This window comes from Heliangelus exortis, chromosome 16 (genome assembly GCF_036169615.1).
Source record: "Heliangelus exortis chromosome 16, bHelExo1.hap1, whole genome shotgun sequence".
Lineage (NCBI taxonomy): Eukaryota > Metazoa > Chordata > Aves > Apodiformes > Trochilidae > Heliangelus > Heliangelus exortis.
This window is the reverse complement of record NC_092437.1, coordinates 8,868,014-8,895,483: the sequence shown is the minus strand read 5'-3', so window position 1 is coordinate 8,895,483 and position 27,470 is coordinate 8,868,014. Positions and strand designations below refer to the sequence as shown.

At 37.5% G+C, this 27,470-nt stretch overlaps 1 protein-coding gene and 1 long non-coding RNA gene across 2 annotated transcripts in view; one reads left to right on the top strand and one right to left on the bottom strand.

The window, feature by feature from the left end:
• PTPN1 (protein tyrosine phosphatase non-receptor type 1) overlaps positions 1-27,470 on the top strand; it is a 39,545-nt gene that overhangs the window by 7,968 nt on the left and 4,107 nt on the right. Inside the window, exons 2-8 of the mRNA XM_071759617.1 lie at positions 17,868-17,958; positions 19,600-19,700; positions 21,266-21,364; positions 23,918-24,055; positions 24,243-24,452; positions 25,161-25,322; positions 25,955-26,190. Of these exons, the coding sequence (XP_071615718.1) occupies positions 17,868-17,958; positions 19,600-19,700; positions 21,266-21,364; positions 23,918-24,055; positions 24,243-24,452; positions 25,161-25,322; positions 25,955-26,190 (1,037 nt within the window). The remainder of the gene's footprint in view (positions 1-17,867; positions 17,959-19,599; positions 19,701-21,265; positions 21,365-23,917; positions 24,056-24,242; positions 24,453-25,160; positions 25,323-25,954; positions 26,191-27,470) is intronic.
• Positions 9,654-27,470, bottom strand: part of LOC139803445 (uncharacterized) — a 22,848-nt gene continuing 5,031 nt past the window's right edge. The window contains exon 3 of the long non-coding RNA XR_011729011.1: positions 9,654-10,788. This is a non-coding gene — a long non-coding RNA (uncharacterized lncRNA). The remainder of the gene's footprint in view (positions 10,789-27,470) is intronic.

Below are 27,470 nucleotides of genomic sequence, written 5' to 3'. Positions count from 1 at the left end.
ATCAAGTACTTGATGCTGTGAGCTGTTCTACAAAAGACCTTCTGTTTCTCAGATTCTTTATATTTATTTGGAACAAGAACAAGTGGTCTACACATAAAGAGCCATGTCCTCATAACCTTCCCTTGGGCACATTTGAATGAGAATTGCTTGTTTGTAATTTCTAATCCCACAGTAACAGGTTACAGTAGCATAAACAGTGTGACCTTTTAATGTGATCACAGGAAGTAAAATGTGAAATCTATTTTTAAAATGCATCTTTGACTAAGGAAGAGTATACTTCCTTTTTCTGACAGAAAAAAACCCAATTCATAATAGATCAGAAGATCTCAATTCCATTATACTGTGTAGGGCCTATTTTTTTCCACTGTCTTCTATACAGCAATTCCAGCTGCTTGAAGTAGGACTAAACCTCTGCCATCCTTGTATGGAATTGTACATCCTTCCCCTGCATTGTGCAGGCATAAATGACTAAAGATGTGGGCTACTGGAAAAAGAGAACTCTTGACAGAAGCAAGAGATTTTAGTAAGAGGAACTTCTTTTGGAAAGGAGAGGGTGGGTCATTGGAGCAAAAAGTGGAAAATTACTGCATAACCTGTTGAACGGCCAAAATACATATACACAGATTTTGCATTTTTCAGAATATTTCTAGAAACAGGAGAAAAATGGGGAGAGTTTTCACCAGCAAAGAATTGGGGGAGTGGACTGCTACCCAACTCTAGAAAATTTTTTTTTTTATTCCCTTTACAACTTAATTGAATTGGAAAGCAGCACTGTCAGGTTAAAAAAAATTAATTCTTAGAGCAGAGAAATTTGACATTAAATAGCAGTTGCTACCTAGAACTGTGCAGTGCCCAGCAGTGTCTGTAGGATGACATAAACAAGAATCTTGTGTCAACTCGTGCAGCATTTCATTCCCAGTATTGGTATCTTCTCAGAATTGAGCTGAAATGTTTCATGACCAGAGCAGATCTGCCCTTGTACTGTTTCAAAACTAGTATAATAAATATGTGAAGGGCACGTGTTGTGAACCATTGTTGCATATTACAACATAAGCTGTAGTTGAATTGGTAAGGTACTGAAAAATGCAGTATTGAGTTGGGGCATTGGTTGGTTGGTTTGCCAGTGAGCAATATTACATAGGTGGCCCATTATTCATTTCCCTTTAGATAACAATTGTTTTCAGGCCTTCTACAATAATCACTGTGATAACTGACACCTAATGACAGACAACTAAACCATGAGAAGGCATGTGGCAGTCTGTGTGTGGTTGGTAGGGGTGACCAAGTGAGCATGGGTAGTGGTGGTGTAGGGAAAGGGAAGGTTGGAGCAGCATGAAGTTTAGAACCCCGGGGGCAGTCAGTTCTCTTCTCCAGAGGCAGGGCTCAGGCTGTTTTCAGAATGTACCCCCAGTTTCTGGAGCTTGTTTGTTTTGTGTCCATCAGACTCGTGTTGTTTTCAGTAGAGGTGAAAGACTGGAACAGGAGGTTGAAAATATGTAAAATCTTTACAGCTGCTAAGTTACTGGATTTATTAGCCGACATGAGAGCATTAGTGGAGAGGTCTAATCTTACAAGTCTTTTTAAAGCTTGTCCAAAAGCAGAGCAGAAAGACTTAATGAAAACTTCTGTCTTAGGTCTTATTTGTCATTGTTTTCTTGTTTATAATTTGTGTAAAGTTTACCATTCAGAACCTCTTGATAGGAGCCCAGTCTGTTGTGGTACACTTTACTTGATTGTGTTATCCAGCCTGGTGTACAGGCTACTTTTCTGTGACTGACAGCAGGAAATTCCTTATTTGCTGTTGTGTCTGCTAAGTTATTTACTCCATGCAGTGGGGATTCTGGGTGTTTAAAACTGTTACATGCTTATTATCTTTTTTAAAGAAGCTAAATAATTTAATATTGCTACCTAGTTAAGAGCAAGCACTCAAATCTTTGTTGTTTTCATGTAAAAGTTTCTGTCTTTAGGATTTTCTTGTAGGAAAGCATTTGCTAACAATGTGTTCTCCATACAATCTATCTCTGCACACAATTGTCTTGGAATGTTTAGAAAAAAGAATTAATATTCTAGTATAAAGTCTTTGCCCTCAGCACTCTTAATTTAAGAGGAGGTGCTTTGTGTGATTCTAGGAGTTGCTATCCTTTATTTACAAATCAGGGCTCAGAAGCCATCAGTGTAACAGCCTTTGTGGAAGGAGTGGAAAGGGATGTGATAGGGGTGAAGGGTTTTTTAAGATGCTTAGGAGTTACTGCATTTTTAAGTGTTATTATTACTTTTGCTTCTGTTAGTGTTCCAGGTATGTGCTAAGGCTGCAAATGAGGGTTTGAGATAGCCACCAAATTATAAAACATGTTAAGCTGAGACAGATAACTGGCTCCAGCTGAGAGGAAGTGGAACATGATGAGAAAGAGTCTAGTGGAGCTGTGGCGTGGGTACAGCACTGCGTCTGGGCTGGACAAGGGCAGTGTTTGATGAAGAGGAGTCATGCATTTCTAGAGAGGATACTGTCATTGTAGAGAGAGGTTACCATAGTTGACTGGCTTTGCTAAATCAGTGAATTAAACTAGCACTGTTAGTACATGCATGAAGTGGCAAAATTTAATTTCACTCATAAATCTGTTTCATTCGCATGAGCAGGATTAAATAGTATTTTAAAAGCCTAGTTTGGAGTTTTTCACTCTTTTTTATGAACTATAGTGCTAATCTATCTTGTGTTAGGATGCCTGAAAGCTTAGCATGATTATGTGATGTGCCTGTTCAACACTGACATTGGCTTTTAAACTCTCCTTTGCTTTCAGATGGGGAGAAGACACCCTGCACAGCTGGAGTGAGAGCTCTTGCTTTAATGACAGTTAAACAATCTCTAGTTACACAGGATTGGTCTGTTGATTTCCTAAAGTATTGCTTTGCAACTTGAAGAAATAATAAAAGATAGATTAAATTTTAGCATTTAAGGTTTGGCTACTTTTAGGTGAAGGGAGGGGTTCTGTCTTTCCACAGGAAATTCTCAGGCTTGTTGGCCATAGGTAAATTTTCTTACACATTGTCTTCTCTGAAGACGTACTTCTGTTCACCTCTGATGTGGGAGAACTAAATGCTAACACACACTGGAAGCCATGCTTATGATAAGTCAATTGATATACACTGTGACTAAAGATGTAATATGCATAATTATTTTGTGTGAAGGGCAGCTACTAGAGCAAAGTGCTCAGAATCCTACCTAAGATATAAGTAGCTTAACTTCTTAAAATGTCAGTTCAGTAAAACATTGTATTTCTGCTGGTCAGCATCTACGGGTTAAGTTTCTTTTTCCAAAAAAAAGTATTGATTTTTTTTTTCAGAGAACAGTTTACTATTGTGGAAGTGGTTGCGTAAACTTTCAGCTTGAAGTGCAACTTCTTCTGTTAAGCCTTGGTGTAGAACGGAGGTGCCCAGCTGCCCTGTCCTGGTGCCATGTGAGGGCTGGACAGTCTGTTCTGTCCCCATCATCAGCCAGAGTGCCTGTGCATTGGTCAGGTGGCCTCTTCAGCCCTACATGACCTGACAGACATTTAGGAAGCTACACAAATGTGTAGTTGTGTTTGAGGAGGTAGGGGAAATGACTTATCCCCAAAACTGTATCTGGCAAGCTGATCATCTCAGGTGTAGAAAGCTGCAAGCTCTTGTATTAAACCAACTTAGCTTAGATCAGTTTCCTAAACATACATGAGACAGACATGTGAGAAAACAGGAGTATCCTAATTCTGCTTTATCTAACATTGTTTTCAGGAGTACTGTTTGTTCTCAGCAGGTTTTTGTGTGCATTGCAGTAGCTTGGCAACCTGTAGTTGCACCATTCAATGAATTCAGTATGCTTTTAATCATTACTAAAACTTTCCTTTCTAAATTTGAATATTGGAATTACAGTGAAGTTGGCATCTGTAACTTTAACAGCAACATCCATGTTAAACAGATCCCAAATGGAGCAAGCTGAGCTGTTCATGTGAAGTTGTAATCCAGTGTCTTTCTTCAAATTTCAGTCCAAAAATCTTTCTTGATATTAGTTTAAGAAAGAGTAGCTGTAACATCTTTAAAACAGTATTTAACAGTTTGAGCTATTTAAAGTTCCCAAATAAAGATTTGGGCAGTATGCTGAAAAAACCTTACTACTAATAGCATGACCATTTGATTGGTTCTGTTGCAGGAGCAAAGCTTGATTTTGGCCCTTTCTGCCTGCAGAGTCATGAACATAGTTTGTGCAATCATGTTAGTTGTACACTCTTTAAATTTAAATCTCATTATGTTAGGAAAGGTAAAAAGATTTTAGTAATAGTGTAATGAATATGTTTGGCAGAATGAATCTTTAGCTCCATTGCCCATGGTCTCAGTAATGGCTAACAGAGTGAAGTATTCTTCTGCCATGGATTAGAATTTGCTGGGATTTGTATTTTACCCTGATTTGTAGGGAAGAGGCAGAATGAAGAAGGGAAACTCACAGTATGGAGCTGGTACCTGTTGTAACATATGATTCATGATTTTGAATGAACAGGGTTTCTTGATAGTAAATAAATCTTGTAATCCTCTCAAAGTTTAAGTTAAAAATTGCATCTCAAGAAAGCAAGTAAAGCAATGTATGGTACAAACATCTTCAAGGAAATTAAGTTTACTAAATAAGATGTAGATATCTTTTTTTTTTTAAGTGCGTGATGCAGAGTTCACAACTTCCTATTTAACAATTCCTGCCTGTTTATTTCTTGTGCATTTTAGTACCTTCTCTACATATGAGCTCATAACTTTGAGTACTGTGATGGAATTAGTACAGTTGGAAATATGACTGCCTGTCCCATTGTATTCTAAATACAAAAATAATACTGATACAGTCTGAATATGTGTGACTATTCTTTTGAAATTTGCACTTATATTAGAAAGTTCTATTTATCTTTTAGATTATTGGAGTACCCCATATAAATGAAATTACTTATGCAGAGTGACACCCCATAGTCATGAGAGAACAAAAAAAATTGCTTCAAACTCTGACTGCACTTGCTCAGTGTTTCAGGATAATGAACAAGACTCTCACCCATGTAATGCAATGTGTTCAGCAGGTCATGTAGTGGAACCTTGGGCTGTCTGACCAACATATACTGTATTAAATGTACAGCTTGGCTAAAAGAAGCCTTTGATTTCTAATGCATTTCTTCCATAATCTAAAAAATATGGCTTCAAAATACCAATATCCAGGTCACTATTTCTATAACAGAGAGCTCACAAAAGTCCTTCACGGCATTTCTGGTGTATTGTTTTCAAGAGTGTGTTTGAGTGTCATGCTCTTGCTGCTGAAGAGGTACAGGAGCCATGTGAAACATCTGTGCCTTGATCACTAAGGCCAGAGTTCAGAGCTCTTTAAACAAGGAGTACATGTTCACAGACAAGAAGCTATGAACAACACCTTTTCCTTTCAAGACAGGCTCTTCTGAATGCACCAGAGAGGAGATTGCCTTTACCTTATCAAGTAAGAATATATGCCTTTATAAATGAAACATTACAGAAAAAAATAGTGATAAGTCTGAATAATCTGTTGCTGTTGCATTTGATATGGTAACTCTGTTGTATTGTGAAGGCTACTTTAGGTTATTTCTGAGAGGGAAATAACCTTTGGAACTCATATAATATACAAACTAATTAGAGGTTACAGTGAACACAGCTGTTTCTGCCAAGCTGACTAAGCTAGGAATTCAAATTACTATTTTTAGCCAGCTTACAATGTGTAGTTCTCAATGGTACCCATGTTATTACTTTTTAAAATTGTATTAATATGTATTTATCACAGTGACAGACTGTACAATAAACCTTTCCAGTGCAAACCAGTCCGTTACTGTTTAAATCAAAAAGTGTGAATGTACACACAAAACACTTGAGGTTGCTTTTGGGATGTGTTACATAAAAATCACATCTATGACTTCTCTGAATTCAAACAGAGCTTCCTCAGGGGAGGAGGCATGAGCTCTGGAATGAAGCAATTGCTGTTTTCTCTTAAGTTGCTTACATGGAGTCTCTCTAGCACACCTATACATTGCCTTCCAAGAAGGTTGCCTTTCTCCATTATACAAGATTTTTTTGCATGCTCCTTCTTGCATTCAAAATGCTTTTCTGTTGATCTTTGAGATATGATAATTGTACAGAATCTGTAAAAATCACTATAAATTCTGTCCTGAAATCTAAAAATCTTTGCAGTTACCTGTACTTCTGCAGACTATGAAATAACTGCACTGATTTGGAATGCAAATTTGGAAAACAATGCTTGATGGAAGCTAATTTTTGAAAAGTGTTTACAGTTCTATGAGAAATTGTAAAGATTAACTTCAAAATTATATTCTGTATAAGTTTCTTATTTCTGGTAAGGTTTATTTGCTACATTCTGCAAAGATTAGTGGATGAGCAAAAGCATTCCTCAAAATCTGGGTGTACTGAATAGACATACTTAATGCCTAAATTTGTTGCTTAAAAAAAAGTCTAATTTTAACATAACATATGGCAAGTTTGTGCCTAAAACTGCTTTAACAGTCTGTACTTTCTAAAGGCATATATAACTAGTTCAACTTGAGGTAAGAATTAAGTCTTAGAAAAACAGCAGTAGTTTGTTTACTCTGCCCTCTAAATTGCAGTAGATAATATCTGAATTTAGGTCTATTCAGAGCTGGGTGTAGAAAATCAGTTGCAAATTAATCCTGTTTTAATAAAATCCTCTTTTCACTTTTGTTTTTCCTGATGGTAAGAAACTTTCAGGCCAATTCAAATCAAGAAAATAAAACCTAGGCAAACTGCAGAAGTTGTAAAGTATTAATTCTTTTCTGGGTTTGTGTCATCACAGAAAATAAGCCATTGACAATTAATCTCAAAGTGCTCTTATATTTAGAAAGACCTTCTCACCAAAAATGTAAAGAAAAGGCCTGATTTGCAGGCCTGGCTTCTGTGGCTCTGAATGATGTCTGCTTCCAGTGACATTTCTTTTTTCTATAGCAGTAATGATGGGGAAGGGAAGCTAATCTAAAATTTTCTTCCCTTGCCTCTAGGGACCAAGGAAGACAAAAGCATTCCTACCCGAGCCTAAAAAAAATTGCTCAGAGAAATAGCCTCCCTTCTGAAAGGAGAAATACATAGTTGTTCCAACACAGCTGTCGACCCAAGAGCATTGCAGCAAAGTGGTTGGACTCCTAAAATGGTAGTGAGAAACATTGACTCCTAAGTTAGAAACCTAATGAGTTTGAGCATTGCAAGTGAAAACTTATCTGCTTGGAGAACACAAGCAGCATCCATAATAGCAACTGAGAGGTGTCTTCTGACTGTCTTCAACTGATGACTTCCCTAGCTGGGGCAACTGGCTATTTGGAAGAAACAGGGTAGATCAGAATCACCAGTGTAGCATAAAGGGCTGTCTCTTTCTCACTGAAACCCATTAATGTTTTAGTAGTCCAAGTTGACATAAATGTTTATTTTGGAATATAATGCCAGGAACAACAAAAAAACTGACATTAGGGCAGCCAAAGGACAATAGCAGTGATGTGAAAAAATGTATCATATTTTCCTTTAAGTCCTAGAAGATGTTTTGGTAGTTTTAAGTCTCTAATGAACTTGCAAAGGATTATCTGTGTGTGCAGTATTCTATGCAGCCTATATTTTCCCTTTGCATGCAAATTCTAATGCCATACTAACAGCATAACAAAAATGAATTGGTGATAAATTTGGGAGTGCATGAAGTCTCCTGCTTTCCCTGTTACTCATTGCATTGATTGTGGTTTCTATGAGGTAGTGTAAGGTGCCAAGTCAAGTTATTGAGCTTGTAGATCTAGATACAAGAACAACTCTGGAGCTCTTTAAAAACTCAGATTTTCTGTCTTCAGGCACATGCAGTACTGTAAGACCTCTGTGACATTTGTGATTTTTTTGCTTTTGATCAAATTCTCTATGTAGCCATCTCTTATTCCACTTTGTTTTTAATACTCATTTTGAGCACCCACCAAAACCTCTGAGGTCATCCATTTCCTGTTTTCAAGCAGTATTTGTAAACAATCTTTGCTCTTCATTACTAGAAGCTGTATAACTACCACCTTTAATGTAGAGATTGCACTATGAAAGAGATGCATGATTTTTTTTTCTATTTGAACCTCATCACCTATCTACAACAGGAAAAAATATTGCAGAACAAACTGACAGCTATAAAAAGCATGTTCCTGTCTGTTGAATCCAGGTTTAAAAACTCTTGTTGTCTTATTTGGGAAAGCAGATGATTTCTGAGGAATTGTTCTGCTAAATATATGGGTGTAAAATCAAACTCTGAAAACAGAAGCTCTGTGTTTCTTTAGCACTAGAAGACTGTTTAAGAAAACAGTTTTTCTTCCTCTGACTTGGTTAGGATTGCCTTGAGGATTAGAACTATAAAATACCCCAATGGTTGGCAAATAATTTTTTTTTACCCCTATTGGACAAGCAAAATGCTGGGCTTTGGAGAGATGATTGTTTTGTAATAGAGGGCAGTTTCACCCACATCACAGGTGTTGCTAAGGTCTTGGGTATATTGTAGGTACTTTACCTGTCCCTTAGGGCCACTTCATGGCCATCCTGCCAACTAAAACCCCTCATACTTCATGGATGCTGCCTTATTCGTGTCAGGGAGAAAAGAAAAAGCTAATGAGTTGGTGAAGTTATGCTCTCAGTTTATTTGTGTTTGGTGCTTGGGGACTGCTGTGTAAACTAACTTGTCATTTTCTTTAAGATCCTTTCCCAGGGTAGGCCTCTGGTTTAGTAGTGGGCTCTTAGTCTGTGCTGCCATCTCCTGTGCTCTTAAAGGCAAAATTGCCTTTCCCTGGGGCAGGAGGGAGTGTGATGTGTGCATCATAGCAATTGAAAGCCTGGGGATGCTGGAAGCTCTGATTTGTGTTGTGCTTTCATAAACACATCAGGATGGTTCACACTATGAGTTTCTTGTTTGGACCATGTTGTGGAAACGTATGGTTTGGTGACACTGCATCTTTTAAACTTGGAGCAGTGGCTTGTAAAAATGTTCTGATGCTGACTTCGTTTTTCTCTGGTAATTTCTAGTTGTGGTGAGTGCTGGACAATTAGATCTCTATCTCACATATGATACCTTAATTTGAAAATTGCCTTGACAAAATTAAGATCACTTGGGAATTGTAGCCTGCCCTTTTCTCTTTGAAAGTTGTATTATTTTAAGAAGTTGCTCATGTTATTGATGAGCATATTTCACTGCAGGTAGGGACTTGTTTGCTGATAACATGATGAATATTTTAAAGATACATTTAGTAATCTATAATATGTTTAACTTATGTAGTCTACAAAAGGACTAAAAAGATACAGTAGTACTGCAGTTGTGTAAGTTTAAACTGCTGATAAGACAAATGCACAAATGTTGGCATTTCGATACCTAACATTTTAAATCTTTATTTCTTTAGAATATTTGTTCAGAGTGAAATGACTGTGGTGTTTGTTAGCAGCTAAAGTGCTGTGCTGTTTGATTGGCTTTTAGTCAACATACTTTCCAGGAAAAGGTGAAAGGACACAAATACCACAGGCAAGTTTCATTTGTAGTTCAGTGAATGTGAAGTACATGTTTTAATCTAAAATAAAGTCTTCAAAAAAAAACAAAAAACAACCAAACTTAATAGAAGCTTAGTAGGAAGACAGACCTCATCTCCCTAAGTATGCAGGGCTGTGTTCAAAACCAAAGGCTTAAAGCAGATAAATGCTTTGGGTTCACAACAAGGAGATAAGGAAAAAGAATCCATAAAGATTCAGCTTTTAACTGGTAAGACCTTGAATCTGTTGCCTGATGAGGGTACTAAGGTGGTGGTAGTGATGGAAGTGGTGTCAACTTACAGATCAGGCCAAATTAAATTCTGAAACAATCATTTAGTTAAAGGACCTCTTAAGTCTTAAATACATGACAAGACACTAAAAACTGTAATTGCATTAGGAAAGACATAATTTTAAAACACTCAACCCATCTCAAAAAAACCAAATTAACCTAGAACCCATAAATCCATAGTTACCAGGTAAGTTTTGCTGTATTTATCAAAATTAAGGTGACAATTTGTCAGAGTAGACACCTGGAGTAAGAAAAAAGAACAGGGTCTGGTGATGATTTTCAGTGCTTACTACTGTTGTCATACAGCTGACAGGAAATAGGATCATAAGTATTACCAATTTTTTATCCTTGCTTTTACTCTGATACCCTGTACCTGGTACAGATCAAATCATATTTGAAGAGAGAGGATGGGAAGTTATTAAATGTGCCTGTGATTGTTTATAGGAATATTCTTCTCCTTCAAGTTTTTAAATGTTCTTGTTTCAGCATGCTAAGATCAATTTACAGGAAGGCTCTACTGATGCACTTTCTGAATATTGATTTCTGGCCAAAGTGAAACTTCTGATATTAACAAAGCATGAGTGATTTTTTTAAAAATTTTTTTTCAGACATTGCTTGAAATGACTGACAATAATAAAGCCTTTTTTTCTTGTTCTTAAAGGTTGTGGGTTTTTTAAAGGTGAGATTTAAATCTGAGTAAGGATGGTTCTGAGTAATACCTGAGTAATGGTAATGAATTTTACAACTGGTTTGTGCTTATCTAGAATAAGTATTCTCATTGTTTTCCTACCTTTTTTCAGTACATTTTCTTAATCTTCTGAAGATAAATTAGCTATTACCTGGAAGAATAACCTGGTTTTGGGCTCCAAGAATAGGCTATCCATGTCAGTCATGATGGGTAAGGAACTACCACCTGATGATAGGTCCTGAAACAGAGTAAAAAAATAATTTAATTTTGGATTTAATCCTTCAAATTACCTGGTTAAATTCAGAGCAAAACCTAGATTTTAGCTTGCTTATCTTAACTAAAAAAGAAGTGGGTTTTTTCTTGGTTAAATGCCTGTTCCATAAAATTACTTCATCCTTCTTTTGGATAAAACTGTTACAGATTAAACCACGATGTTAACATGGCATTGCCTCCTGCTATCTTTTAGTAAATAGGACTCTGGTTACCAAGAGATACAGTGTCAACTGGCTGCTATTTAATGGCTATGAGGAAGGTTTTAATCTGAGGTTTATTGTGGATTTTTACAAAATTATTTCACTAAGGCAAATATTAAATTTTTATTTTAAAGTTGGAAACACTGTATTTAGTATCTCTAAAAGACAGTAAAGGATTCTGAGTATAAATAAAAAGTTGTTTGGTGGTTCCAATTGGAGTTGGAGACTCCCTTGAGAAACTAATTTATCTGCAGTGGTTCCAAGGGTATCTTTTGTCCTTTGTTTCTAGCTTGCAACTTCTCATTTGCAGCTTTTCTAAACCATAGAAAATTTCTTGGTAATGCAGCACAGTGATCTGATTTTGATGTGAAAGGGTGTGCTAAGAAGCTTTTCTCACCCTTCCCTCACTTCCTAGTACTTTACAGTTTTTGTATCTTTTTTTTCTTCCCCTCCTACTTGCCCTGAAGCCTACAAAGTATACACACATGGTCTTTACCCTGTTGGTTGTAGGATTTGGGTTTTTTTTTTTGTGATGGTAGTTCTGTAAAAGCTATCATGCTGTTAGGTGGCTTGTGAAATGTCAGAATGAAATTATTAGGAAACTAGGAATAGAGGACTATGTTTATAACCACAGTTGCCAGTTTGTGAAGTTTGGAATACCCTGCAGGCCAGAAATGACACATTATTAAACTGATTCAATAGCCATACTGCAAACAGAATAAGGTCTAGATTTGTTACACAGACAAAATTCCTCTAGAAGGTATGTAGATAACTGGGCTGTCAGATGTACCAGTCTATTTGAGATGAAGTTAAACCAAAACTCTCCATATGGAGACAGCTTATGTTTGGACAAGTCAAGCTCTGGATCTCATCTTCGTGATTATTTTTGTTATAGGAGAAGAGTAACTGAGTTAGAACCTCTTGACACTTTAATGAGACTGTGGTTTATTTCCTGGCACTGGCTTTGTTTGATGATACAGATAGCAGAGCTTTTCTTTTGCACAACAGCTGTCAAGAAGCAGCCATTTCATCTTCTCAGAAGTCTCTGTCTTTCCCATAATGTCTAAGATGTACTTCTGGAGCAGGCTGAATAGCTGGGAAGAAAAACAGAGATAGACAGACAGAAAGAAGAAGGGAACTAAATTTGTTTTCTTATACTGACCCTTCATTCAGTTGTTTCCTGTTTTGGCAGTGAGTACACAGCTAAAAAACAGCAGAAGTAGAGTGTTCCTGCCAGCTCTCTGAACTACTTCTGTTATGGATCATAAATTTCAAGGACAAACTGTATTTTGAACTTACTGAAATTTGAGAAGTCTCATGTAATTCTTAAACCTAATATTAGAGTTTAAATCTTTGATTGCCCTGGCTCAGCTGCAACCCTCAAAAAAATCAGAATTTAAAGTCACTTCTTACTCTTGCAGATAATGACATCAAAGCAATGCAAGAATCGGAACAGCTGAGTTCTGCAGAACTGCAATGGTTTATTCTACACCAGGGTCTTCATTTTAGCAACATGCAAAATAAATAAGCCATTAGATTTGAAAATGACACAAGTCTGTGGCTTTCTCCCTTATGGATGTACATACCCAAGTTGTAAGAACCATTCAGGTACAAGTGTTTAATTGAGCCTTTTCAGTGCTCAGATGTCTGCCGTGATGTAGTGGGTACAACAAAGTACTACAGGATTTACTTTTGTAATAGTGAGAATCTCTAATACCTGCTAGATGCAATAAATGTGGGCCCAGAAAAAAAAATCAGTACACTTTCCCACGCATTGATATGATTTAATAACACAATCATGCTAAGCTTACATTCTCCTGGGGGGTTATTTCCGTGCCTGCAACCCAGCTGACTTGTGCTGCTTACGCTGTGTTGCTACAACCTGTTCCAGATTGCCCACATAGTGCTGAATTAGCAAGGGGCTTTCTAGGAAAACCATGTTGCAAGTGAGTGTTTTGGCTTTTTTTAGTGGTTTGTTGTTTGTTTGGTTATGGTTTTTTTTTTAAACTCGTGTAATAGTGTTGTTGAAGTTTAAACAAGCCTGTCCCTTTCTCTCATGCTACTTGACCTCAGGAAGAAGCTTGGCATGCTAGCCAAGTGGCTTTTTTTAAAGGAGATTAATAAGAAATCAATACTACCATATTTTACTTGAAAGCAAAACTGAGACACTAAGTAAAATGCTTTAAGAGGGTATTAAAATCTACATTGACTTCATTTATCTGGCTAAAATTCTGCAGCTTGTTGTTAAGATGAATGTTAAGTGATGCAAATGTCTGTTTACCTGATCTTAGGTGAATGCCTTGTTACCTACAAGTTACAAACTCATTTTTTGTCCCTATTCAAGTATCCTCTTGTAAAGTTTAATACAGGATAAGAAATCCAATCTTCCCTGCCAGGTGGGCTGAATTAAGTTGATCTCTGTATGCTTTATCTCTTTGTGAGGTTCTTTTGTTGAAGAGTCATTTCACTGCTTCTCAATTACTCAGTTTGTTCCTTTACACACAGAACCTTTTCCTATTTGTGTAAAGCAGCTGGGTAATGTGGATCCTTCTGTACTACATGTTTTTCTAGTGGTCTTCTGTAGGTCCCTGCCACCTCATATAAGTGTAGGGATATTTCCATTCTGAAATCAGCCTGTAATGGCATCTTAGGAAACAGTAGCTTTCTCTTTACTGCAGCTATTTTTTCTATAATTTTTTTTACTCTCCCACCTCTTACAGCAGTGTTATATTTTTAAGTACTAGCTTTAAGAGGAAGCATTCTTCTTTTGTTCGGCTCATAAGCTAAAATTACTTTTTTTATTTAAGTCTTTATATACTTGCTGTGAATTACTTTCCTTCATGTGACTGCCTCAGTAGGTAGATTAATGTGCACTTCTGTAGCCAACGATAAGATCTTGGCAATTGCTGTTTCCTGTAGGATCAGAACTGTTAAAATGACAGTGTATCATTGTCTTTTAGTCTGAGCTACTCCAGAATTTATGGTGCAACAAAATTGTGTGATCAAACTGAGGACTGCTGCAAAGTTCTCCAGCAGCCTTTCTGCTATATCTGGAGGCCTCTTTAGACTGGATATTTAGTTTTTCTTCTGGAAGTACTGACAAGCAAATCCATGCAACATTGCAGTTTGCTTGAGTGACTGATGTGAATACCTCTTCATGTGATCATACTAACATTTAATTGAAGGTTTTGATGTCTCTTTTTACTATCTTAATCTCCTCCTTAGCCTGAACAAGAAGATACAGCCAAATGAGCTGTTGTGCTGAGAGTGGCATCTGTAGTGTAGTGCAGTTGTACCAGTGGCTAGGACAGGCAGGAGAGTTTGCTGAAAATACTTAAGGAGCAAAGGGGGAATTGGCAGACCTAGGGCTCCAGAGGAGTAAGGGGTTATTAGACTGAATGAAGGGTAATTTTTTGAAGACTTGGAGGAATGGAAAGAAAGGGCTGTGGGCTGGAGAATGAATCACTACTGTTAGGTTTCTGTCAGAGGGAAGAGTCAGGGATTCTGGTACAGAATCAGGCTCTTGACAGGGGCTGAGGGCCACAATGAACACCTCTTCCTGATAGACATCTGTAGGACTCTTGAAAGTAAGGCTGTGTTCATGGGATTGACTGCTTTGTCTGAACAACACAGCCATCTGCTCTTGCATTCTGTGTCCTTTCTTTGTGACAGGAAGTCTGATGCTGTCAGGCCTAGTGGAACCCATTCATGCAGCTGGGAGCAACCTTCTCCTGTAAAGCACTAATGAACTTCTTATTCCAGCCACTGCTGCAAATTGACAAGGACAAGACCTTTCCATCTGAAGAACAGTGCTTCAGCAGAATTCCCCTTCCCACCTCTGAAGTTCTAGGGAGTATTTGCACAGGGTACAGGACTTAAAACCAGGAGTCCAGTGCCATGGGATGATGACTCATGCTCAAAACCAGAAGCATTTGACTTTGGAAAACTGACTTCAGTTCTTGCCCTTCCTCTTTAAAGTTTTATGTTGCATGACCTTTTAAGTGAAATGTCGAGCTTCCTTTTTGAATGACAAGATCTCTGCAGCATGACTATGAGTGTGATTTAAGAAGGTGTTTCATAACTGTGTCAATTCCTGTGTCCATCCAGTAATTTCAGTTCTCATGACATCACTGGCTTAAAGTTCTACATAGCATAATTTTTAGATGCTTTGAATGAGTCTTCTTTCTCCAGCATGGACATCTTGTAGTACTACTATTGTTATATTCTGAAATATGACACCTGACACCAGTGATCATCAGCAGTTATGTGACTCCTGCAGCAACAAGTAACAAGTTTTTGAGGAACATACATGAAAGTCTGTAACGTGGCCATTTTGTGTAGCCTGTCACTTCATTGTTTCTCACCACTGATTTTTCTCTGTTGAGGGCCATCTCATTTCCACTAACGCCAGCCTGATATCCTTGAAGTGATCTGAGGGGTTTTTGGCACTTTAGATGCAATAGCAATTGGCTATAGCCAAAAAATAAAACTAGCCCCAAACGATACCCCACATCCTGAGAAGAGTGTGCCCAATCTTTTGAGACATGGATTTGACAGCAGAGGTCCAGGCATGCATCCCCCCCAGGATTTTCTATTTTACTGATTTTCATTATTTTCAGAAGTGAAGTGATATATGCTATTGGGATTTATATATGAGGCAGCTTACCTGTTGCCATATCTAGGTTTCTCATTTTACTACCACAACACTCACACTACAATTTAATTCCTTTTTGTTAAAATGTGCTACAGAAACACATATTTTAAGTTGTCTGTGGTTCTGTAAGATACATGGGTAACTTATTTATTTTTTTTCTGTGACTATGGGAGTTATGCTTCTCCTAGAACTCCCTTATTCTTTCAGTACCTTTAGGCCTCGTAGCATCTTTAAAATTATGTCATTTTTAATAGCAAGGTAATAGCCAGCTTCTATGCCCTGAACAATAAATTGCCAGTTTAGATCCTTAAATATTTTAATATGTGCAGCTCTCTAAGGGTGGAAATAGTTATGTATGTGCAAATATATATATAATATTTTTATCTTCGGTACCTTTGCATCCTTTCATTTCTGCACTTAAGTATTTATTCTGTTTTTTTTTAAAAGAGGAGACAGTTCTTTTCAAATTTGCTAATGCCATCAAAGGAAACTGTAGATTAGTGCTGCTGCTAATTTAGCCCAATATCTAGAGCAAAAATGCCTAGGGGTCTTTTGGTTTGGTTTTCATTTTGATGTTGATTTTTTTTTTAAACTACAAATCTTAAGTGATGGAGTGGTTGTGTTTGCTTTTTTTTTTTTTTTTTTTAATGCTTAAAAAACAGCATACGTAGACACTATGGGAAATGTGGCTAGAGATCTAGAAAACCATTTTTGCTAATTCCTTGGTTTTGTCTCTTGTCAATCCTATACAGCCAGTAGAGAAGAAAAATAAACCCCTGCAAAATAAAAGGTCACCAACCTAGTGTCACAGACAAACTTAGGAAAACTCCCATTTTGGCTGCCTCGTGTTTGAGATATTAGACTGTGGCAGTCGAGATCATATTCTCCAGACTGCATTCTTCATAAGCAGGAATACTGGCAGCCATGTGTTAGGTTATAAAAAGACAGCAGCTGATGTCAGGGCTTATTTCAGTGAGAAGCCATTTCAGAATACTGTACTAATTTTGAGCAGGTATACATAAAACAAAAATTTTCCCTTGTTATGTAGCATTTGGTGTAAATTGATATACATCTGAATAATGGAGTAAAAAATGATAAACATGTAACAAGCTGCAGTAGATAGCCCACAGAGAAAAAATATTCAGCATTGTACATGATTCTTTATGGAAAACTGAGAGGAACAGGAGAGCAGTTTGGGTTGGCCTGTATTTTAGGGATTAGAATTGCTAGTATAAAATCCTCCTGTTCTGATGTTGTGAAGCTACCACAATTTAAAACAGACCCTGAACTAATTTGAAATTATAAATAGAGGAGAGCCCAGCCTTTCTGTGCAAGGGATCTGTACATCCAAATGCATTAACTTCATGTGCATGGAAGCATGTTCTGTGGTCACACTGGGTGTGAATCAACACCATGTTAAAATACATCTGTATCTGGACAGATAATTAATATTAAACTCTACTTCATTTGTTCAACTATATTTAGCAAAATTAATTTCATCCAGTAAAAGGACATTAATTTGGCTCAATTTGTTTTTAATGATGATTTTTAGTGGCCTTTGGGCTAGGTTCATTTGTTCATTCATATATGTGCACAGTGTCTGTCATAGGTTTTCTTAAACTTAATTATGGTACTGAAATATGGTACTGAGTTCTACAGCAAATGAATTCCTTCAGTTGTTACGAGTTTTAGTTGAGCCTGTGGACACAAGTAATTTTGCCATTTGCAGCTTTCTGATATCTTGCTGGTAACTCAAGATAAAGATTAAAGTGATCTCAGACAAGTCACTGCTCCAGGTTTATGTTGCCAAGGGTTTTTTTCTGTCACAATAAATGTTTTTTAGTTTCTGCTGAGTCCTAAGTAAAACTGATAGTTTTACAGATAATGGAAACAGTAGCTTAAAGAAGTGCTTTGGACCAGAGACCCTACTCCATTGAGATTTTAAAGGCATAATGCCTTGTAAATGTTCTTTTACTTTGTTCTGCAGGTTAGTAATATTTTAACACGCAAATGATGTTACTTTGTTATTCTGATAAATTTAAATTCAGTTCTAAAGTTGAAGCCTGAAGTGCTTTCTGTCTGGAACTCTCATATGTAAAGTCAAATGAATATTTGTCTTTAAATAGCTAATGGTAGATGAATTCATATCTAAGACTTTTTTTTGTTTGTTTTTGTGTGTTTTTCTTGCAGGACATCAGGCATGAGGCCAGTGATTTTCCATGTAAAGTGGCCAAACATCCCAGAAACAAAAATAGAAATAGGTACAGAGATGTCAGCCCCTGTAAGTACACTCTATTTTCCATTGTTTGTAACTTCTAAAGGCTTCTAACAGCTACATGTTCTGCGTTAAGAACAGGATTAGGGTTACATGCTTATGCATCCAAGACAGTTTTTTTGCTAATACATTTAGTTATTGAGATGTGTGTCATGGGATCCCATTGTATCCATAGGATTACACTAGAGCAGCATACAGAACAATGGTGGCTGAAGCAGCATTAAGAAAATTGCAGGTATCTTTGTTGCAGTATCCTACTAGAACATCCTTCTAGTCAGTATAGCAGTAAGTCTGTCCCTACTGAGAGATGAAGAAGAGTCTTGTGTAAAACATATGAGTACCAGAAATAAATCCTAAGCTCATTTGAACACAGAAAAGGGAAAGTTTGCAAAGGTGTTAATGTGTGAGACCAGTGCTTGAAATTACAATAAATACATATTCTGGTGAATTCTCATGGGAAGTGCATCTTTGAGCCTGTGTCCTCTGCTCCAGGCACAGCTCAGTTCAGTGTTACAGCCTGCCATGTCTTCCCACAATCCTATGAACTGAATCCCAATTCAAGATTGCCTGTGTCTTGCATGCTGTATTTTTGGGGTGCAAGAGAGACAGCAGTGATGAAAACACAGTGCAGAGAAGGACTGTAGTTAAATGATCAGCAAATAATACTTGATATATCAGATACTGACTGCTGGCTTGCTGAGCTACCTGCTCTGCACTAAATGACAAGGCCTGTTCTGGGACTTCTTTCCCTCTTGAAGGGTGCAGAGTTACATGCAGAGTTGCTGTAGGCTCTGTCACTGGACATCTTGTTTTCTGCTCAAGGATGAGTATTATTGTATATCAGAAAACTTGTATTAGCTAAAAGTTACTGAAGGATTTGGGGCAACTGACTAGGAACAATAATGTTGCACATAGTTTGCTTTACTAAGCAGTTCTAATGTTTGGGGTTATGAGTAACAAACGGTTCCTTTTTGCCTGTAGATAACACTGCTTCCAATCTGGTTGGTGCCCTTGCAAAATGTAGGAAATCTTGAATATGGCTTTTTGTTGGTGGTTTGTTTGGTTCTTTTTCATTCCAAGTGGAGCAAGCTAGAACTAACAAAAGAGCAATGAAATTACTTCTAGTTCATGAATTTTGATCATTCTTTCTGAACATTAAGGTGCAGCTGGGTTGGGAAAAGTAGCTAAATGTCTAGAAGAATAATCTGTCTCTGTCCAATACATGTTTAGGCAAGCCTTTAACAACCTTGAACAAGCTGGGTTTGAATGTTTAAGCTACAAAAGATAAGCAGTTGTGTAATTACATTATTTAAAAACAATAACTTTGATAACTGTACAAATGGGTCAGTGTGATCCAGTTCGCTAATTACTGTTGTGATTACTTGAGATGCAAATATTTCCATTCTTGCAGTGTATTCTTGGAAGATGGAGTGCAACTTACATTTGCTGCTCTGCTGTAGCACAGTTTTTGCATATTGTATTTCCAGAGTCACAAGCACCAGTGAACACTTCTGCACTACCTGTCACTAAGCTCTTTTCATTCTTCAGGACAACTCAGTCTTTTTGTGATGCTAACATCTGATGAGGTGGTGCATGGTGGTGCTGTGGTGGATGTACATTAACCAGTGTTTTCTAATTACGCTGCAGTTGATCACAGTCGAATTAAGCTAAACCAAGGTGACAATGACTATATCAATGCTAGTTTGATAAAAATGGAAGAGGCCCAAAGGAGCTACATCCTTACCCAGGTAATTGCTGGCAGTAGATAATAAAATCATATGGTGATTTGAGTTGGTTTTTGTGGGTTATCTTTGGCCTTACTATTGTTGTGCTCTTTACTGTAAAGCTAGTTAAGTATATATAAACATATATGTATATATAAACATTTACATAGAAAATTTTTACACTGCTACATATTTCTTCCTGCTTCCTGCCAGCACTGACTGACTTTTTGAAGCATATTTTGGCCACTTTGTATCTTTGACTTTAGACTCATCTAGACTAGAAGATAATATACTTCTAGAAATGTGCTTGTTTGCTTGTGACAAGCAATGTGGTTGAAATGAGTCATAGCTGTACATGGAGGGTCAGCACAAAGGCTTCAGACCAGTAGTCTTATGTTGCCAGATAAATTCTCTGAACAGAGGTGAACCTCATTTAATGGGAGGGCTTCACATTTACACAACTATATGCATGAATTTAAATATGTTCAAATGCCATTTAAAATAGCATACTTTAAATATAATAGGGTCTTATGTGCTATGCTGATTGGGGCAGAAATTAGCTAAAATATACTAGGGAATTTCTTGCATCTGATCTTCTGTTTCAAATAAGCAGTATGCTCTTCCACTTATTTCTTGTTAAACATCTTTACTCCTTCCTCCCAAACTTTACATAGTAGATTGGGAATAGTACTTTTAAGCAGCAGCTCTTGTTTCCTGTTTTAGAAAATCAAGATAAATCCTCTAAGAAACAAGTGGACAATGGAGTGTTCAGTATGAAAGTTATTCTATCCACACAGCTCTTACTCTTTTTTAGGACAGTGGAGTTTGATCATAGGGTTGAACTGGTATGTTCAGCTAACTGGTACTAGTTACCTATTCTGATCCAAAATGTAATGGATTTGAATGGCTTACTGTGACTCCAGTTGTTCTTTCTGAGAACCTTGGCCTGCTGCTCTGTTTGAGCAAAGCAATAAATAGCAAATAGGAGAGGTACAATGATGCTGCTTTGTGTTGCCTAAAGTTCAGAGCAAAGGTTTTGGAGTAGAGAATAGCAAAAGAATACAGCACAAACAGAAAATAAGGAACCCTACTTTGTAAGTAGATAGTACAAGGAATTAACTGTGTTCAGTCCCAAACCAAATTCATGAGGATTCTAGAAAAGATGTAATTTGTTACTGATCTGGCATTATTTCAGTCTTTTGAATGTCCATTCAGTTTAGTAATTTCCAAATGTTATTCATAACAGTGGTATATTGCAGAATAATTCAACATAGATGTTAGTTCTGTTCCTAGTCAGTGAGGCTGTATGTCCCTATTACGTGTATACCTGTCCTAAGAAAATTCTCTCAACGTTTTCCACTCCTACTTCTCTCACTAATGAGATGGCCTCTTCCTGCTATGCATCAACCATGCATTCATGGCTAAATTCATAGTGGGAAATAGTACCTAAAGCTGTATCAGTCCATTTGTTTTGTTTTGTTTTTTATAGTCTGAAATAAGAAGTTGCTTGTTACTTGTTCAGATTTATTTTGTAGTGCAGTAACTCGTAGAGAAAATAATTCTTATTTCTGGGGATTCTGCCTCTGCAGGGACCTTTGCCAAATACTTGTGGTCACTTTTGGGAGATGGTTTGGGAACAGAAAAGCCGTGGTGTTGTCATGTTGAACAGAGTGATGGAAAAGGGATCCGTAAGTATTTATCCAGTTCTAGCTATGTGTTCATTGCATGTTTGTTTTTTCTTCTTTAAAAAACAAAACAAAAACCAACCTGAAGAATGGGGAGGGAGTGAAAACCATCAATTGTTCTATCTAAAATTATGCCAAAAATTGAACACCTGCTGAGCTGATCCTAGTGCAGTCAGAAAGTTACAGTTTGTAATTGTAGGTCTTAATTTCTTCTGAATTTGGGTGAAACAAGGCATGAGCCACAGTATGACTCTCCACACAATTGAATATTTGGTCTCAGGTATCAGGTATCTGAATGCAGGTTTTGTACAGTGTATGTAGATTGCTCTTCTCAGAGTCACTTACATCAGGTGTTTATTCACAAGCATTCTGAAATGGTTTTGAAGTAGTTTCAGAGGAACGTGGGCTCCAACTTCGTGCAGCAAGAACTCAGATTATTAAGTTTATCATTAGACACATTATTTCTCCACTGGAGTAATTGTTTTACAAAAGAAATTTGGGAGTGGGAGGAGAAAAGGAGAGCAATTGAAAGTACTTTAGGAATCATCTATCTTAAGCAATAATCTTGTGGAACCAGCTGTTAAACCAGTGCTTTGCTTGCTAGGAGAAATGCAGTGGGTTCGGTTCTGTCCAGGACTTCTAGGAAGTTTACATGAGAACAAACAATTGGATTATTGTAATTTATCTTCAGGTAGATGAAAAGTTTTGGTTCCTCTGGCACATGGAGTAGCTGCCCTCTTGAGAAGGGAATGCCTTGGCCTTTCTGATGGTGAAGACAGGCATGGAACCATCAGGGATGGTTTTCATCCATAGGTCAGAGTTCTGCCTCTATGCTAATGCCACAGGTTAAAGTGGACTCAGCAGCAGCTGTGCAGATCTGAGACAAAAGCAATTGTAAGGACTGGTAGAAATGCACAATTTCAAGTGTAGTGTTACTGTGTAGTCAATAGAAAGACACTTTGGACGAGGGGTAAAGGGTATGTTGGGTATCCACCAGTGATAACTGGGTGTTACATGCTTTTGCATAATCAGGAAAAAATTCAATATAATCAGGAAAATTTCTGTGCAGTGAGCTATATTTTAATAAACTCTTCAATAATAAAGTCTTCATTTTTGAGTGTTTTGCTTTTTTTTGTACTGCAAGTGAAATTTAATCTTCAAAAGAGATGCAGTAACCATATTTTTAAAGTTTCTTCCTTTCCAACCATTCCTGCTTATTCTCTGCACTGCCAATAGTTTTCAACAAAATGAATTATTGTGATCCCTTAGGGCGGGCTGCTTATGCTTCTCAGCAAACAGCAGTGGTGGTCCTACAGTGGAGCACAACAAAGTATTATTTGCAGACACATTTGGTGGAGAAATTAGACACAAAGCCAGTTGCTGTCTATCAATACTCAGAAAAGAAAAAGTAGAAATAATTGTAACTGCATTCTACACCCCAAGAAGTTAGAGGATGTATTTTGAACAAAAACTAGAATTAGTCTGAGGAAAACTAGTGTTAGTCTACCTATGAATACAATACTGATTTTTGTCTTTGTTAAAATGCCTAGAGAAATAATAATAGCCTTGAGAATGCTCCTTTTTTTGTTGTTCTTCCACTACAACTTCAAAGCCATATTATTTGTCCCTGAATAAAAGATGCATTAGCCATGTCAAACAGTCCATTCCTATTGCATGTTTAGGTGTGGGCAAATGGTGGTCATAATCCCATTTCAGAGGAGTAGTGCTTAGTGGCAGAAGTAGCAGGCCAGTGTTCCTGCTCACATTATCCTTAGATTTGACTGTCAGAATCTTTCCTGACTTTTCCAGACTTTCCTGTTTTTGTTGCTGATGATTTTCTTCAGCTTCAGTGTTCTCCACACTGCATAATGTGCTACTTTTCTATTTGGTTGACTCATTTAAGCATGTAGCAGTCTTTGCAAAACTAAGTGCTCTGGGAAACTTTACTGAGAATATTGAAATTCAGCCAGAAGTACGTAATGGGAATGTTTGCTGAATGTAGGGTTTTTTGTTTGGCACTTTACTTTTGAACTATGTCATGTAAAATCAAAATTATCTTGCTGCTATTTTTGTTTTTCTGGTAAGAGAATGTAGCAACCTGAAATCTCATCTGATGTTGTACTTTCAAATTGAAATACTTGCTATGAGGATAATAACTAAAATGCAGACTAAAATTCAGATTTCAGCAGAATCTTTTTTGTTTGTTCTGCCACAAACTAAATAGTGGCTTTGGTGATTTTGATTGGATTCCATAACTTCCCACTCTTTCAGCTTACATGTAGAAAACAGATGGCTCTACCTAAACTAACCTACCCTTAATCTCTAGGATTTGTATTAGTTCAGTCAGAGTCAAAATAATTTGACTCATACAAAAGATTCAATAAAGATGCAGTTCTGCAACATAAAGAAAGGCTGATATTCTTCACAATAGAAGTGGTGCTCCTTGTAATGAAAGCAAATGAAGAAATTGTCTTTTAAGGAAATGTACTTAAGGATGCTTATTCCTTGCCTTTTACACAGACATAAGTGACATAAATGTCTTCCATTTTATTTTAGATCAAGTGTGCACAGTACTGGCCACGGAAGGAAGAGAAAGAAATGTTTTTTGAAGATACAAACTTGAAACTAACATTGATATCTGAAGATATAAAATCATATTACACAGTACGACAGTTAGAATTGGAAAACCTTACAGTAAGTGCAGAAACTATTACCACACACATTCTGCTGTCTCTGAGGCGAGATTCATCTCATCATCAAGGTCTTGAAACAAGTAATAAATTGTATTTGCTGATGAGAGCACCGATGTAGGCAACTGCAGTTTGAATACTTCTGATTCATGTAGACGAACTAAAAGATTTCCTAAATACTGTTTTTACAGGCACAGGAAACCAGAGAGATTCTGCACTTTCATTATACTACATGGCCTGACTTCGGTGTCCCAGAGTCACCTGCTTCATTCCTGAATTTCCTGTTCAAAGTGAGAGAGTCTGGCTCACTTAACCCTGAGCATGGCCCAGTTGTGGTGCACTGTAGTGCAGGAATCGGGAGATCGGGAACTTTTTGTTTGGTGGATACATGTCTTCTACTGGTAAGAGCTGCTTACTCCACATGATATGCTATTTCTGTAGAGTTATTTTGAGGAATGGTTTGTTGTAGGCTTACAAAGAGCCATGGTATGTTCTGTGAAGTATTGCTGCATGCTATTTCCCATTATCTTACTCATATTCTGGTTTGGAAGTGTGTTCCAAGGCAGATCTCATTCCTGACTGGCCACTTTAAGTCTTGGGAAGCACTGTCTGTAGTTTTTAGAGTGATTTGCAAAGAGGCTTTGCCCTTGTGGTTAAGAAAAAAACCCAACACACTAGATGCCTGCTTAGTGTGACCGATCCTGAAATAATGCAAAATAAATCTAGAATGTTTCCTTTTACAGAGGCAGCTTCGCCTGTAGGCAGGGGGAAATTATTCTGACCTTATGAGAAAACTGGAGTTCCCTTGACTTTATTCTGTCACCGTGTGAGAGCACCTAATAACACAGAAGTCAGGCCTAAGTTAAAATGTCCTTCAATTTTTTCTGACTTAGAGTTTCAAAACAAAAAAGGGAAAAATGTACATGTTGGCTTAGTGTGTTTTCCCCTCTCTGTCTTTTAAAAGACCAAATAAATAGCTGCTGATACAAGTTTCTTATTAGTTTATTAGTTCTGTAATATGGGGGGTAGTCTGAGGGCCATAATACACAATGAGTCATTGGATTGAATCTCATCAGCACATAAAGCATGTTTCAAATTTTTATCTTCAGATGGACAAACGGAAAGATCCTTCTTCTGTGGACGTTAAACAGGTTCTCCTGGAAATGAGGAAGTACAGAATGGGACTCATACAGACAGCAGATCAGCTCCGTTTCTCCTACTTAGCTGTTATTGAAGGGGCAAAATTCATTATGGGAGATGCTTCAGTGCAAGTGAGTGCCACTGACTGCACAGTCTCACACAGTGAGCTGCAATGCTGTTTTTAACTGTAGCAAATACCTTGGATGAACAGAACAGAAAGAAACTTTAAATTTTGTGCTTGCTTCAGCTTCCATAAAATGTTATATTATGGAGTCCTTAAATGCAGATCCTTATGATCTGTAAAGACCTCTAGGTGTTGTATTTAAGAAGAAGCATGTGTAGTGTAACAGATGTCCTTGTGTACTTTTCAGCAGGGTAACAGGGGTGCAGACTGGCTGTATGGGCCTTGTATTTCGTTTCAGATAATAAAAATTTTCTAATATGCCAGAAGGTTAAGTATTATGATTTAGACCCTTTAGTTTGTTTTATTGTGAGTAGAACTGTAGCAACAGAGATTCAGTTTTGTTCTATTTAAATTTTCCAGAAGCAAATTCAAATGTCTTGCATTTCTAGCAGATGGTTTCTGTGTATGGGACGTAGCTCTAGGTTTGGAGGTTTTTGTCTCTCTTTTTCTTTTTTTTTTCCCAATATGAATGAACAGCCACACAGAAAAATTGGAAAGGTAAAAAACCCTGTTAAAATTTATAGCAGCTTAAATTAAAGATATCAAGAAAAGCTTAATAGGGTTTTTTTCTTTCTGAAGGAACAGTGGAAGGAGCTCTCCAATGAAGACCTGGACCCTCCACCTGAACATACCCCACCACCTCCCAGGCCACCAAAGCGAACTTCAGAAATGCACAATGGAAGGATGCATGAACACACAGAGTTCTTTCCTAAACATCAAGCAGTAGAAGAAGAGGTTACGTGTTCAGTCAGCACTGTGGAAGAGATGGTTCCAGATGGCAGAGCTCGTTCAGCTGTACCACTGATCACAGACAGGTAGTGCATTTAGTTTCCCAGTTTTAACTGTGTCAGGAAGACTGTCCAGTTGTCTTACAGTGTGCAGAGGTTTAGGACATTTGCTCTTAAGTGGCATTTCACACAGAAGGTCCTGAGCAGACCTTGCTTGAGTTAGTCTAATAGTTCCAACTCAAAATCTTTTCAGTAAATATCTTACACTCATGTTCTTCTAACTTCACACAGAAGCTAGGGCCTCTTATGGGATCCTGCTGGAGTAAAAAAAAAAACCTGACAGCATAATGAGGTGGTTAGGCTTGATTTACTTGCAGTATATATTAAGTTACAAAGGAGCTCTGCCACTCGATGTTGTATTAGTCACATAGCTGAAAACGAGGCTGAGTAGCTTTAGACAAACAGAAATGCAACAGTTGCGAGCAAAAAGATTGCTTTGATGAAAGGAGTAGAGGGGGCTCATGAGCAGAAAACTTCTACCTGTCACTGTAACCTAAATTGTAGACTAAGAAACATGCAGAGAAACACGAGGGGTGGCAGAGTGCAGAGCCTGCTGCACCACTAGAGGTCACTCCCTATTGATGGCAGTGGTGTGGAATGGGTGGAAATCTGCATCCCATAGTGTTGCTGGCATCCTGCATCTTAATTGGTTTTATTTAGAACAACCAGAAGAATGCCACACAGAACAAACAAAAAAAAATTAAAATGAAAAAAAAAAAGAAGCCCTTATGCCCACCAGGGATAATTAAGGGAAGGTGTGATGGTCCCTTACTAAATGGTCTTACGAGACAAGACATCATCAGCTTTCCATACTGATACTGAAGTAAAATACCAGTTTCTAGTATTGTCCACATAACTAGAGCCTTTTCAACAGATGCAGCTGGCAGACAATGTATTTTATTTATCTGAACCAGTAGGGGAGTGTGTGACTCTGGGAACTAGAGATTAGAGTTTCCAAGAATCTTTCTTAAAAATAAATCTCCTCTTAATTTCACATGGCAGAGAGACTGAGGCCATGAGATGAACCTGCTGTCTCCTAAATTCCTGCTGGAGGCAACAAGACAAAATGGAACTGTGTCCCACTTCAACATGAAACAATGTTCTGATCAGGATTTTTCTTAGTTCATCGGGGAGATTCTGGAAGTGAAATATTCAAATTCCAAACACCTTTATTCAAAAGAAAAGAAACCTTGGAAGCAGGAAGCTTAGCTACAAGAGAAGAAATTGTTGCAGTCGTAGCACCTCCCTGTTTCTTCCCTTTGGTACAGGCTCTGCTACCGGAATATTTGCCTGGGATGCAGAGATGC